We start from the raw sequence: 14467 nt of genomic DNA, 5'->3' as shown, positions 1-14467 counted from the left end.
GCGGGGGACGGCGCGCGCAGCGCGCGGGGCCGGGCCGGGCCGGGGCGGACGTCAGGGGCGGGGCCGGCGGCTGCGGGCGGCGGGGACCGGCACCGGGACCGGCACCGGGACCATGCCGTACCTCGGCGGCGAGGAGGCGCTGCGGGAGCTCCGCCGGGCCCTGGCCAACCCGCATGTGCAGGCGGATCGGTTGCGGTACCGCGCCGCCGTCCTGCGCGTTATCCGGTAGGGCGGGCGGGCGGGCGGGCGGGGGCGCGGGGCGGCGGGGGCCGGGCCGCGCTGAGCGGTGTCCCCGCCGCAGGTACATGGCGCAGGGCGCGGACGTGTCGGGGCTGTTCCCGGAGATGGTGAAGGCCAGCGCGGCGGCCGACGTGGTGCAGAAGAAGCTGGTGTCGCTGTACGTGCGGGCGCAGGCCCCGCGGCAGCCGCAGCTGGCGCTGCTGGCCGTCAACACCCTGCGCAAGGACTGCGCCCACCCCAGCCCCGCCGTGCGGGGCCTCGCCCTCCGCAGCATGTGCGGCCTCAGGTGGGCCGGGGCGGGCTGGCGGGGCCGCGGCGGGGGGTACCGGGGCGGCGGCGGCCGCTGACGCCCGCCCGCCCGCCCGCAGGATGCCCGGCATTCAGGAGTACCTCCAGCAGCCTCTCCTCAGCGGCCTGCGGGACAAGGCCTCCTACGTGCGGAGAGCGGCCGTGCTCGGCTGCGCCAAGATGCTGAAGATGCAGGGGGACTGCGAAGTGGGTAAGGGGGCTGCAAAGAGGGTAAGGGGGCTGCGAAGCGGGTAGGGGGGGTCTGCGAAGCGGGTAAGGGGGCTGCAAAGAGGGTAGGGGTCTGCGAAGCGGGTAGGGGGGGTCTGCGAAGCGGGTAAGGGGGGTCTGCGAAGCGGGTAGGGGGGGTCTGCGAAGCGGGTAGGGGGGGTCTGCGAAGCGGGTAAGGGGGGTCTGCGAAGCGGGTAGGGGGGGTCTGCGAAGCGGGTAGGGGGGGTCTGCGAAGCGGGTAGGGGGGGTCTGCGAAGCGGGTAAGGGGGGCTGCGAAGCGGGTAAGGGGGGCTGCGAAGCGGGTAGGGGGGTCTGCGAAGCGGGTAGGGGGGCTCCGCGCAGGCTGGGGAGGAGAGGGTGGCCCGTGGGAGCTGGGGGCACGCAGATGCTGAAGGCGCCTTTAGGCCTGCGGTTTGTCCTGTGTTCAGCTGCCCCTGGGTTGTCGTGGCCGCAAGGGAGAAAGAGGAAGGTAAGTGGGCTATCGCTGAGTATCAAATCATGAATGAAACACCAGGCGCTGCAAGGTTCCACATCGGAGTGCTGCTTTTACAGTGGTACCTGCCTTTACAGGGCCTCCCACAACACCTGGCTGTTTCCGCAGTCTCTGATCGGCCGGGTGCCGTTCTCTCATCCGCAGACCTTCAGGGAAAAGTTGCGCCAGGGGCAGGTGTTACTGTAGAGCTGGAGTTTTGTTGGCTGCTTCTCCCAGTTCAAGCCGTGTCTTTTGTTCGTGATAAATGCTTATAGACGGTGATTAAATTGCAGCGCGTCACCAGAATTTGATGTGGAGACGTCTGCTTCTTTGCAGATGGTGCGTTGGTGAATGAGCTATACAGTTTGCTTCGTGATCAGGATCCTATTGTAGTCGTGAATTGTCTGAGGGCCTTAGAAGAGATCTTAAAGAAGGAGGGAGGAGTTGTCATCAACAAACCCATTGCCCATCATCTCCTCAAGAGGTTTGTTTTCTTTGGTATTACCATGGTGCTGGACGTTTCATTCTCATTCTTGCATTTTGCATGCTAGCAAAGCACGTATTTCTGGGCTCCTGTCAGAACTTGAAGGGAAGAGTCAGGCACCCAAAGATGGCGGTGCCCATCCTAAGAGAAACCAAATTACTTTTATGCTAAGACCTTAAGGGAAATCTGAGATGCCCTGCTTTTCCAGGGAGTCTTCACTTCAGTTGGCGATTTGTTTTGGAGTTGTAAGTTAATGTGATTAGGGCTTTTTTTGATGACAGTATACATGATATATTTGTGGAACAGGTATGTTCTAGTATGTCTCTCTTAATACCTTGAAAGATATATAACTTATCCATTGCTTGATGAAATTAGCTAATTCTAGATAGAATAATGCAGATAATTGTATATGATCTGGCAAAGGAGGGGCATTGCTCTGCCCAGGGCTCTTGTCAATGTTGCTGTCTGGCTTAGAGCACCAGCAAAAGTGCACGACTGGTACTGGGTTAAGCCTATGTGCATAAACTGGTCAATTCTCTTGAGACGAAATTGTGGTATCTACTTCCGAAGCATAGTATTTGGTTTGGAACAGAGACTGTAAGAAACTCAGAGGCTAAGGCCTCTACGCTGCACAGCGCAGATCTTCGTGCGCTTCTTGACTCCTGCAAACTGTGTTTATTCTCTTGGCAGGATGGCTGATCTGGATCAGTGGGGGCAAAGCGAGGTGCTTACCTTCCTCCTGCGTTACAGACCCCGCAGTGAGGAGGAACTCTTCGACATACTCAATTTACTGGATGGCTATCTCAAAAGCAGCAGCCCCAGCGTTGTGATGGCAGCCACCAAGCTTTTCCTAGTGCTGGCCAGGGAGTACCCACATGTGCAGGCAGATGTTTTGGTGAGAGTGAAGGGACCGCTGCTGTCTGCCTGCACTTCTGAGAGCAGGGAGCTCTGCTTCACTGCGCTGTGCCATGTGCGTCAGATCCTTGGTAGCCTTCCTGGCCATTTTAGCAGCCACTACAAGAAGTTCTTCTGTTCGTATTCAGAGCCCCACTACATCAAATGCCAGAAGATGGAGGTGTTGTGTGAGCTGGTGAATGATGAAAACGTACAGCAAGTGCTGGAGGAGCTGAAGGGCTATTGCACTGATGTGTCGGTAGAGCTTGCCCAAGGGGCGATCTTCGCCATAGGTAAGAGCTGTGTCTCGCCTCGGGAGCAGCTGCAGCCCTAGACCTTTAAGGTGGGCCTTTCTCTGCTGAAGTATATCTGGGCAAATGCCAAATAACTGCTCTGTGCTGAAGCAGTACAGCCCTCTGTAGACCTGCCTCCCCAGGATCGTTTTGTGTGAGTATGTTTCTAAACCACGATTGTGCCGATTCTTTCAGAAGTCCGGGTCTTGAACTGTTTCAGGTTGCGCATAATGTCCTTGAATCTCGTTCAAATGTCTGTGCTCTGATGAGATGCTCTAAAGAAATTGTGTCATTTCATCGTATTAAGGAGCCTTATAGTGTTGAATGAAACTGTGTAGTGGGTGGAGGAGCTGCTCTAATACCTGCTTGTTCTTTGAGTTGTGATGGGGGCAGAGTTAAAGTGATTTGGGGCACTTTAGTTCTGTTTTTGTAAGCTTTAAAATAGGTGAATTTCTATAGTATTCATAAGGAGAAAGCTAAAATGCCTTTCGTATGTGTTACGTTTAAGAAAAGTTCAGGCTTCTTCTGAAGCATGGCTTCAGAGAAAGGAACATAACCCTTGTGTGGGGAACAAGTTCATTTGACTACACTTTCAGAAATCGTAGTCAAAAAGGAAAAGAGAGAGACTGTTTCTTCAAAGTGAGTTTGTGATGTATAGTTGGGCTCATGGTTCCTATTTCACTCTGATGAAGGATTGACTTTCATGTCCTTTGGTGTCTCTGCAGGCAATATTGCTAGGACATACACAGAAGAGTGTGTGGGGATTCTGACAGAGCTCCTGGGGCTTCAGCAGGAACATATCACTTCAGGTAATCATCTGCAGGTTGTTTGCCTGGCTTACGCTTTCAGAAAGCGGCCTTGCTGGGGCTTGTGATCCCAAACCCGAGGCTCTGAAAGGCACCTGGCTTTTAATTGAGTTGGCATCTTCAGGTGGAAGTCTTCCTGGTGGAATGGGGCTTACAGTGTGACCAGCCATTGTAGTTTTTCCTTCCTTAGGAACTACTTTTTGTGGTGAAGGGGGAGATGGTCATAGCTGTGTTCATGGTCTGATGTGGAGGCTCCTTTCTGGCTGCCGCCCGCTGACTTAGGGAGTGAGGGACTCGGCAGAGACATTTTAGTGACTGTTTGAGGGCCAAGATGATTAATAGACCTTTTAAATCTTTGTGATTTATGTTCCTCATATAATAGTCTGATTCAGCTGTACCCAGGCGTCTCTTTTTCTTCTGCTGCCCTCAGGTCTAACTTCATATCACTGCTGGTTCTGCCCTCTCTTTTAAATGGTCTTGCTTTCAGTTTTGAAAATCACACGCTTGCACTCAGCTGTTGAATTAGATCTTAGAAGCTGCTGGTGTTTCTGTAAGTGGGCAGCAGAGCCTTTACAATTTTGACCTAAAGTTCATGAGACTCGTTTTGAATTGGTGTTAGTTTTAATTTGTCATTCTAACCTTGTGTGTCTGAAGCATCATGAGTCAGTGTCTTTTCAAAGGCTGGGGAATGTCCAGAAGAGAGATTACTTTCCAGCAGCCAGAGGAACAGTGTGAAGTTTCAGTGCTTTATTTTAGACTTGGTGCAACTTTGCTCTGACGAATGCAGAGTCATGCGACTTTGAAGAAGGGTGTCTCAACTCATAGTCACAAGCAAGGCCTTTTTTGGCTGTGTCCCCAGTGCACGGATGCAAATCCAGGGAGATTTGCAAAGTCTCTTGAGTGGGGTTTTTTGGATGTTTTTTCCCCCCTCCCCCAGTGGTCTCATAACTCTTGGGGAATGCTGAGCATTTTGTTTCATTGCAGCGGTAGTTCAGGCTTTTCGGGACCTGGTTTGGCTGTGTCCCCAGTGCACGGATGCGGTGTGTCGGGCGCTGCCTGGCTGTGAGGACGCCATCCAGGACAGTGAGGTAAGTTGGCTTTGTGCCTTGGGCTGGCAGCTGTTGAGCGTGGGTGGACAATGACTGTTTGGCTTTCCTTTGGCTCGCGATCGGCGGGCAAAAATCGGAAATCTGATCAGAAGACTTGTTCTATCATATCTGTTTATTTCATGTCAGCACTTTCTGGTAAACAGCGCCTGTTTGCTGTTTTTTCTGTGATTCCTTCAGGGCAAACAAGCGCTGATCTGGCTCCTGGGCACACATGGTGAGAAAGTACCTAATGCTCCCTATGTTTTGGAGGACTTTGTGGAGAACGTGAAATCGGAGATGTTCCCAGCAGTGAAAATGGAGCTTCTGACAGCATTGGTGCGGCTTTTCCTGTCTCGGCCTGCTGAGTGTCAGGACATGCTAGGGAGACTGCTCTATTACTGCATAGGTGGGTTCCCTTCATTCGGTGTCACTGAAGCTATAGTACAGGCTTTTTGGGACCTGGTTTGGCTCTGGCCCCCGTGCATGGATGCTGCGTGTCAGCATCTCCTCCATCTGTGAGGAGACCATCCAAGGTGGCTTTATGCCTTAGGCTGTTACTCGGCTCCTAGCTGCCTGCTTGGTGAGTGCAACAGGCTTACGCTGTATCCCTGGGAGGCTGTTTTTAGTAGTTAAGGGTTAGTACTTCAGGAAAATCTGGATGATAGAGTTCCCCATAAATTATGTCCCTCTAATTCCCAGAGGAGGAGATGGATATGGCAGTACGAGACCGCGGATTGTTCTACTATCGCCTTTTGCAGTCTGGTGTGGAAGAAGTGAAACGGGTGCTGTGTAGCCCCAAGTCTGACCCCTCTCTGGGGCTCCTGGAAGACCAAACTGAGCGACCTGTGAATACTTGGGCTTCAGAGTTTAATACTCTTGCACCAGTTTACGGCCGAGAACGCTGGGCACTCGTCACCGCTCACCAGCCAGCAGAACCCTCTTACGCTTGTTCTCCTTGTACTGGCTCCGGGAACAGAGACACAGGTAACCCGCCTCACCTTCATCTCAGATCCCTTTTTGCCTTGCCAGTAGGTGTTCTCGTGTGGGTTTCTTTGGAAGATCACAGTGCTTTGAGAATACTGTGTCAGCTTTCTGACTATCTTGTGCAATGCATGGTTGATCACTGCTGAAGGCACTGTGATTCCAGCCCTCTTCATCTGTTGGCTCCATAAGATGATGTTTGTGAAACTGGGAGCTGCACATTATATGCTGCATCTCACATGTTTGTGGTTTCATTTCAGAGTCACTGATTTCTGAAGGCAATAAAGAAGTCCTCAAGGTTCATCCCGATACAGGCAGCCTGACCTTAATTCCTGATGTTTACCTGACTGCAGAACAGTTTGAGAAGACGTGGCTGAGCTTGGACATGAGCTGCCACCTCTCTCTGCCCTGGTGCGGGACTGTTCATCCAGATACCATACAGACCGCTCTTCACGTTGTCCACATCCAGACTATTGCTATGAGCAAAGCTGGCGTCCAGCCGTGGAAAGCTTATCTCAGTGCTCAGGATGACACAGGTTGCCTCTTCCTAACAGAGCTCTTGCTTGAGGCGGCAGATTCGGAGATGCAGGTTTCAGTGAAGCAGAGCGAGGCAAAGCCGGAGGCACTGCAGACCTTTATTTCGGCCTTAAGGACGGTCATGGGGGCAGCTGCTGGACTGGGGTCCTGATTGTTCCCTGCTCCCAGTAGGATGCTTGCTCAGGGCCCAGGAAAAATTTCTTTCTTTCTCTGGCTTCATGTGCCATACTTGATGCTGGTTTTGTATTTTAAACTTTGGGAGTGTTAGCAGCCCTTTCCTGGAGCAGAGCTGGGCCGAGCAAGCACATGTGTGGGGTAGCTGCAGCTGGGGAGCGGGGCAGGGTGAAGGGTCTGTCCTCCCTCTGGGCTGGGGAAAGGACAAGGCAATGCATTTGTGAGCTCGCTGCTTCTGCTGTGAGTCACAGAAGTGGCATCTGTGGTGATTGTCACAAGACACTAACGTGACTGATGGAACCAGAAACGAGCAAAATTCAGGGATGTGTTTTGGAGAGGGTTTTTTTCATGAGAATTGTAAATTATTCAAAATACAGTTCAGAGACTCCGGGGCTCTGCTCCTTATCTCCCATTAAGAGGAGCAGTGCAGTGAAGAGAGAAGTATTTAGTTCTTGGTTCCCTTTACATATGATTTAGTTTTCTGCCTGATACACAGATTTCGATAGTATTTATGGGTGAACGGGGCTCTGCTGCGTCAGGGATGGGTGGACAGGGTACATCGTGCTCACTAGAAACAGTATGTTTCTTTTTCAAGAGAAACGTGTATTTTCTAGTTGAAATGTGTTACTGAAATCATGAATCGCCCTCTCTGAAATTCCCCCCTCAGGGCTACTGTAAGAAAACGCAGGAGCGTGCAGGTTGTGTATGATGTGTTTGCCTGAGTTAACGTGGCCTGAGTTGTGTAGCCTGCATCACTTTGGCCGTGTCAGTGAGCTGCCGCTCCTTGGTACTCACACCAGTAACGGAAGAATTGGTGTTTAGGTAATTAACTTGTATGAAATATTAAATTTTAGCTGATACTGATTTTTACCATTTGTTACTTTGTAACTAGAATGCGTATTTAAAGGTTTGTTTTCTGTGTAGCACTTATTTCTGTGCAGTACTGTTGTCCGAAAAGCGGATTCGTTACCCGGTGTGCAATAAGCCGATCATCACACACTCAGGAGACACACTGCTTAGTTATTTCAGGTTTGCACAATCCTGGGTGCTCAGTGGTTTCCCAGAAATCAAGCACACCTTGGTAAACATACAGTGACATTTTATACATTCATAGTATCTGTTATCAGTCTTTTACAGTTCCGCGTATCCATTCTTGCTTCTACTGGTTCTCGCAAGCCTGTCTCCTACTTAAAGGTACAGTGTGTTTTAAATTTACAGAGCCTGCTCAGTGGGTAGGGGTCTTTGCTTGGGCCGGGGGCTTCACTGCTGGAGGTGTGGTTTTTACCATGTTAATTGGGGTCGTTTCCTCCTAATTCAAGTGATTCTCCTTGGTCTTAGCAGCAGTTTTACTCCCTTTGCACTTTCTTGGTATTTTCTAGTCTGACTGACTTATGTTGCCATCTTGTTCCGTCTTATTCCATGTCTTATTAACTATCTACAGAGGTCGCACGGTACCTTTGGTTTGTTTCTCCCACGTCTTCAACGCTGTCAGCCTGTCCTCACAATCCGGTACGTGAGGTGGTGCGGTGCCACGTGCCTAAATTTTTACAGTTTTTGTGAAGTTCTACTCTGGCCAGCCTGGGGACTTGTTTTTTGAAGAGCGTGTCGATAGCGTTCCATCTGCTCTGCTGAAAGTTACGGAGAGTTGGACTTTGTACGGTGTCATGAAAAGTGTGCTTGTCGCAGCCGTGTTTTACGCAGTGGCAAAACCCTGAAGAAGGCTTCTTGGCTTAAGGCTGAGGTACATGGGTTGTACTATTAGATACTGTAAGAGTGCTTTATGGTACCCTGTAAGGAGTGGCTTTGTTAACCCTATTCTGTAAGATTTCTTGTAATTTTTGATTTCTTTTAATGACTGTATTGTACCTTTAAATTGCAATATGCCTTCCCTGCACTTCACTGAAACACTGCTGCCACTGTTCAACAACAGGTTTTAGATTTTATTGCTGATTTTTCCTAATAAAAACGTGAACCATTCCTGGCTGTTTTCTGGTGTACTTGTTCGTTCAGCTCTGAAGTCCTGCGGGATGGGGTCATCCGATCACTGCCGTCGATCCGGAGAGAGCTGCGGTCCAGCTCCTGCCTTTGTGTCGGGCAGGGCTCTTCCCTCTCAACTTCCTTGAAGCAAGGCTTGAAGGAACAATTGTGCAACGACTTATTTCAGTCTCAAATGCCAAATTACTGTAACAGGTGAGCTACCTACAGGTGAATTCAAAGGAAGGTAAGAAGTCGGCTGTAGCTGGGCTCCTGTTAACAATTTCCAGTGTCTCTGTGCATATGTTGTATTCCCGTCCTTACGGAGAGATGCATTGGAGCATTGGCATTATGCAGTTTGTAGAAAAAAAAAAAATAGTTGATAGCTTTTTGGCAAGCTATCATTTACTGCGCTGTGGCTAGACTGAGTCTAGTCTTTGTCTGGGATGGGACTTGGAGCTTCTAGCCTTTTATCCAGACACCTTTCTTGATGAATGAACAGGTCAACAGTATGCAATAACTTGTATGTATGTATGTATGTCAGTTGATCTTAACAGAAAGAACTTATTTTGAAACTAAACCACACCCATAGCTTGCATGACGACAGTTAAGAGAGCAAATATTGGCATGACGTGCTCTCCCGGGGAGGGAGTCTGGGGTCATATTCTTCCCAGAAGGAAGAACCTGTGCAGCTCTGGGAAAAGGAAAGCAAAATCTGTAGGCAAAGCTCACCTGCCAAGAAGAGCAGCTGCGGTGGTGCCCCTGCCCACCCTGCGGTGGGGCGACAGGCTGAAATGGCAACCTTCGAGTTGCAGACGGAGTGCGTTGTGGAAGCCTTGTTCTCTGACCTCCTCCATGAAGACCAGACTGACTACCGGAGCCTGGAGACGGACTTCGGAGGTAGGGCCTGTGTGGGAGGAAAAAAATGGTTGGTTTGCCGCGGATGAGCGGAGCGTTTTGACGGAACATTTGAAGGAAGGAGGCTGTAGCTTGCGGTTGGGTTTCCTAAATTGCGGGCTTGTGATGACTTCCAAGCTACTTCTTTTTGGGGGGAAAAGTTGGAGCAAGGTAGAGTTGTTTGAGTCCCGGGCAGCCCACAGCTGCCGTCTGCCTTGGCAGGGTCGGGCAACGGGGGCTGTGAAGGACGGCCACCCCGCTTGCCGCCCCTCGGGGCTGCGGGTGCTGGGCAGTGCCGGCAGGGAAGGTGCCGCCGGCTGCTGTGCCCCACACGGGTCTGCAGGTCCTGAGTAACTTCCTCCAAGCCAACGGGCTGGTACAAGTTTTAACTGTCATTATCAAAAAGAAAGCTCATATTGCTTATTGGATAAAACCGGTTGTTTTAACATGTAAGCCAGCATGTGGTCTTTGCTTCACAGAGCTCCTAAAATCATTTGGGCTGCTTTGGTTTGCTGGGCAATGCTGCAAGAAACCCAGCGTTCGCCTGTATTCATATCGTATAAATCATATGAATGGGAAAAATTAATTTTCCGATTAATTTCTTGGCAGCAAGGCAGTTAAAATGTCCCAGAAGGCACTGGGATCTTGCTGACACCAGATAGCAAGCAAAGTCCATTTCTCAAAAGCTTCATGGAAGTTTGTCGTTTTGCCTAAAGAAAACGTCTCCGCTGGCGTGTTGCTCGTTTCCCTCCCTGGATTGGGGCTTGTGCCTCCGCCTCCGCTGTCCCGAGCGCTGTGAAACTGCCCCCGACCCCCCGGAGCCGCAGGCTTCTGCCCAGGGCTGCGGGCAGCGAGTGCTGGCACCTGAACCGGATGAGTTAAACTGGAATTAGCGGCTGGATGAGGGAGGGGGTTGGATCAGGAAGCGATGCCTCCAGATAAAGTTGCCCGCTGCTTTATGTCGAAAGATCCTGCTTTCAGTTCCTCATGACTTCGTCAAGCATGGAAATGGTTTTGCTGAAGCTTTCAGTGTCGGGTAGCTCCTTCTGGCTGAACCTCATTTTGATAATATTCAGAAAAAATAAATAATACTCAGTTGGTTTTTTCCCCTCAGGATGCTTTAAGGGAAAAATGCTTTAACTGAGGTGCTCCCCCCCCGCCACCCCTTTAAGTAACGCCGACAAGTTCTAATGGTTTTATATACTTGAGATTTGTGAAGGATGCCTTTTGCTCCTTTGTGAAAACCTTCCCAAATTTGGGTCACTATGAGACTTTGAAACGTTGCCATTTGCACTTGCTCGGAAGAGACCTTGAGTATAATATCTACATTCTCCGAAGACGGCACGCAATGATCTGCAGCCTCGAAGTGCTGGGGGAACGCAGGCAGGACTCTCCCAGCCGATCGCTGCTGCTGTGTCACCGCAGTCAGAAGCGCGAGCTGAGATGTTTTCCGAGTCCTCTGACCTTCCTTGCTTGCTTCTGGCAGCCTGGGAGGAGGGAGCTGCCAGAACCCGGAGGGGTAAAAGGGAGGCCTTAGGGATGCCCTTGGAGAAACAGGAGTGGGGATGAACCGAGACTTGGGCATGAAGCAGCTGAGGTGGGAGGAGAGAGACCTGGACAAACCCGTGGTACAGAGCCCCTTGGTCCCTGTAAATCAATGAATACTTGAATAGCTGCACAGTATTCCTCGGGGACTTTGGTTTTGCATTTCCCTATGTGTCTTGTCAGAGGTCTACCCTGCGTTAACCTGCGTGCTTGAGGCAGTAACTACCGTAGCGCCCGCTGAAGGCAGCGTTTTGGACGCAGCAGGCAGCTGAAGAGGCTGGGCTGTCAGCACCAGTTCTCTTTCTCCACCTTTACTGGGTTGTGCTGAAACCCCTCACCCTGCTCTCTCCGCCCTAGGGCCTGTGCAGTCTGCAGGAGAGCCTCCAACCACGTTTGACCCGGTCATCATCGCCAGTCGCCTGCGGCGCATGGGGGACCAGTGCAACATGGATTTTGAAAGGAATTCCTCAGAGGCTCTCGCTGAAGTGCTCCAGGGAAAGGTAAAGCACACCTTGTCCTGCGCGGCCCGGCCCGCTCCTTGTCTGAAGGGCAGCCTTGTGTCGGAGAATAGCAAAAGCCCGGGGAGCAGCACAGCTTACGCTGCAGGAGTCGGGGGGTCTGAGGGGAAGGGGCACGACGCCCCGCAGCCTCCCTCCGTCTTTGTGTCGCGGGTGGCGTGCGAGCCACCAGGACAGAAGCTGGACAAGGCACTGTGGGAGCTTCCAAAGGAGCTGCTTTTATCACCTGAGAAGCCCTGGAGCTGCCTGGGCCGACCTGTTATTGCAGGAGATGCTCTGCAGCCCGGAGCGGTGGGGGCAGCGGGTGTGCAGAGGGGGAAAGGAGGAAGACTGCGGTGAGAGGGGCAGAGCGGGCGCTGCAGCCTGCTGCAGGGGATCTGGCCGCAGCAGCCCTGCGGCCACAGCCCTCGTGCCAGCACGCTTCTGGTGCGGGCGCTGCAAGCGGTTCTAGCTTCAGGTTCGGCGCAGCTCTGGGTGGGCTACCAGCCCTCCTCCCCAGTCCTTCAACCACGCTCCCCGCTGCCGCCCTTTCTACGAGCCGCGGTAAAGGAGAGCCCTGCCTTGAAGCCCTGCGCTGTACGGGTGTCACCAGGAAGCTGTGGGGTCACCTGCTCTGGTCATGGGTAGAAGCAGCAAGTGCAGGAATTTAACTGAATGCTGGATTTTGAGCCAAGACTTACTTATCACACTGTCATTTAAAAAGAAGCTCAAACTGCCCTCTCGATGCTTGCAGATGGAGAAGTTTGGGGCTGCCGTGGACTCTCTCAGCAGGATCTGGAGTGACCAGAACCCCGGGCTGGTCTATGAGAAAGCTTTTCTCTCTATTTCTGTGAAACTGGTAATGCACATTGCTAAGAAAGTCCCAGCTATGGTGCATCCCAACCAACTCATACAAGTGATTAATGGAAATTCTCAAGTGAGAAGCTACATTGAGGCCTGCGGCGGATGGGTAAGGATGTAAAGGTGGCGGTGACATTTGCCGGGGTGTCCATGGCTCTTCCTTTGTGTCTCTCGCCTCTCCCACCCGCCTCGCTCGGCTCGTCACTGATGCCCAGCGCGTCCCCCAGACCCGTGCAGCAGCTAACTCAGCGTATAGCTGTGGGAGCACGGCTTTGCTAAACACCTCGGTGAAGTCTTACTGAAGCCAGCATCAATCTTCCCATCTGCTTCTCGGTCTCAGGGTCTAATTCCTTGTCTCGGTATCTTGGGAGCTCAGCTTGCTCCTTTAGATGAGAATCAAAATAATGAAGGATGGGTCATACAAAAAGCAACTTTACAGACCCCGCTTGGTGCATTTTACCGGGGGAAGGGATGAAATCGGTCCGGGAGAGGTTTGCAGCAGGAGGCGGGTTGCCCGTCCCTCCATCCCGCGTCCTTCTCTTCCAGCTGGTTCCTTTAAACCTGCCTTGAATTCTTTCTCTAAAACACATGCACATGGCGGTTTTTGTTTGTTTTCAGGAGAACTTGGACAACTGAGAGAAAGGGCTATCCTACTTTCCAGGAGGTGAAGCTGAGCTTTTCATTGATTTAACTGGGAGTAATGCTGTTGTATTTCTTCAGGAGACTGCAAGCAGAACTCTACATATAAACAACATGTAAAAGATGTTCTGTACCACTAAAAATAAAAGTTAATAAGTCTTTGTTGTTATTCATTTGTTTTTCTCCTTGTGTTTCTCTTAAATATAACCATAAAAGTGGGCTTCACTCTTATTCAAGGTTTCTAGGTCAGTGCTTAGTGCTGCAGTGTTAATTTTCAGACTAGTCAGGTGAATATTTGTTTTAAAACACGTTTCCATTAGTTATTCTAAAGATCTCTCTTTTCCTCTCCGTTGATTCAAAGGCTTATTTGTGCAAAATGGAAATTTGTCATTATTTTAAACTAAGACTGATGGCTCTTTCAGAGTGATTAGCAGCCCTTTGCCTTTTAGCAGCTGCATACAGAAATCTTCTGGCTATTCTATACCTGATCTGCGAGAAAACACAGGAGGGGAATACATTTAATGACTGTAGTTCCAATCAGAAAGAGAAACAGGCGTAGTACAGCCAGTCTGAGGTCTTTGTGCAAAATGTAAGATATTGGAAAGATCAAGGTTGTGACTCCCATACCTTTTTTTGGTTTTTGGGGGATTGTTGTTTTTAGGTTAGTCTCGTTTAGTTTTCCCTACTTCTGCAAGTAGACAAGAACTTCGCTCTCTGCATCTCCTTCCCACTTCAGAATAACCTCCACTTTGTCCTATGGGGTTTTTTTGAGCACCTGTAAATGTTACTGAGTGCAAGTGAGGTGAGTAAGGCTGGCATAATGAATTGGATTTCTATAGTCTACTGGAGTCAGATTTGACCCTCTCTTCTAGCCCAAGCTGCCAGACATGGGGAATTGTGGCTGGAAGAGCTGACCTGAAGCACATTGATAGGTTTTCTCTGTTCAGAAGCCGTCGTGCGGTTCAGGGCAGTAACACGTGCAAGCCAGGTTCAGGTGCTCGCCGTCTGCCTGAAGTATTCTTTCAAAATATTTTGCAGTTAAGGTGGAAAACAGGCTAAGTTATAAGTGTCAAGGGGAACTGTGGATTTTGCATGCCGTTTTAGGGACTCTTCTAGCTGCAGCGTGTTCCCGGTCTGAAGCTTTCCCCGCGGCCGCCTGGCAGTGAAACGCGGCTGCGCTTGGGCACGTGTGCCCAGCTGCTGCCCCCCTGCTCGCCCCTCTGGACCCCAGCAGGGCCGTGCTGCTGGTGGCAGCTGGACACGGTGCTTAAAGAAGTCAGATGTTGAGGTGCTCGGCTCTGGTCTCCAACATCTGACCACCTTCGTGGCACGGGGAAACCATCGGGCACGCCGGAGGCACGCTGCGGCCGAGGGACCCGGGGCAGCTCTGCTCCTGCCCAGCTCAGCACCGCCTGCCCTTGCCATGGGGCACATGCGAAGCGCGTGTGGTTTTAAAAGGAGGCGCTAGGGCCCCAGGTTGTGTGTTTTGTTTTGTTATTTGACCACGGTATCTCTTACGTACTAATTTCCTTTAAGACTTGTGATGAAGTCAGTAAACCACAGCCTGCC

The 14467-nt window shown here is 51.2% G+C and overlaps 2 protein-coding genes across 4 annotated transcripts; both read left to right on the top strand.

Annotated features, from left to right (window-relative positions):
• Positions 1–58: 58 nt before the first annotated feature.
• AP4B1 (adaptor related protein complex 4 subunit beta 1) lies at positions 59–8550 on the top strand. 3 transcript variants are annotated; one of them, XR_014230186.1, is made up of 11 exons: positions 59–225; positions 302–526; positions 609–739; positions 1565–1712; positions 2403–2899; positions 3625–3708; positions 4690–4793; positions 4992–5199; positions 5493–5777; positions 6035–8226; positions 8496–8550. XR_014230186.1 is itself a non-coding variant. In XM_082330249.1 (10 exons), exons 1-10 carry the CDS (start codon positions 113–115, stop codon positions 6460–6462), a joined length of 2223 nt encoding a protein of 740 aa, XP_082186375.1. In that variant the 5' UTR covers positions 59–112; the 3' UTR covers positions 6463–8407. The 3 variants fall into 3 exon arrangements, 1 of the variants encoding a protein (XP_082186375.1); XR_014230187.1 differs by lacking the exon at positions 8496–8550 and having other exon boundaries at positions 6035–7679; positions 7927–8407; XM_082330249.1 differs by lacking the exon at positions 8496–8550 and having other exon boundaries at positions 6035–8407.
• Positions 8551–9226: 676 nt separating this feature from the next.
• Positions 9227–12976, top strand: BCL2L15 (BCL2 like 15). Its single transcript, XM_082330251.1, has 4 exons — positions 9227–9359; positions 11259–11401; positions 12153–12368; positions 12878–12976. The coding sequence occupies exons 1-4, from the start codon at positions 9254–9256 to the stop codon at positions 12893–12895; spliced, it is 483 nt and encodes a 160-aa protein (XP_082186377.1). The 5' UTR covers positions 9227–9253; the 3' UTR covers positions 12896–12976.
• The last annotated feature ends 1491 nt before the right edge of the window (positions 12977–14467 follow it).

This window comes from Platalea leucorodia, assembly GCF_965183815.1.
Source record: "Platalea leucorodia genome assembly, chromosome: 19".
Taxonomy (NCBI): Eukaryota; Metazoa; Chordata; class Aves; order Pelecaniformes; family Threskiornithidae; genus Platalea; species Platalea leucorodia.
This window is presented reverse-complemented; position numbering and strand designations above follow the sequence as displayed.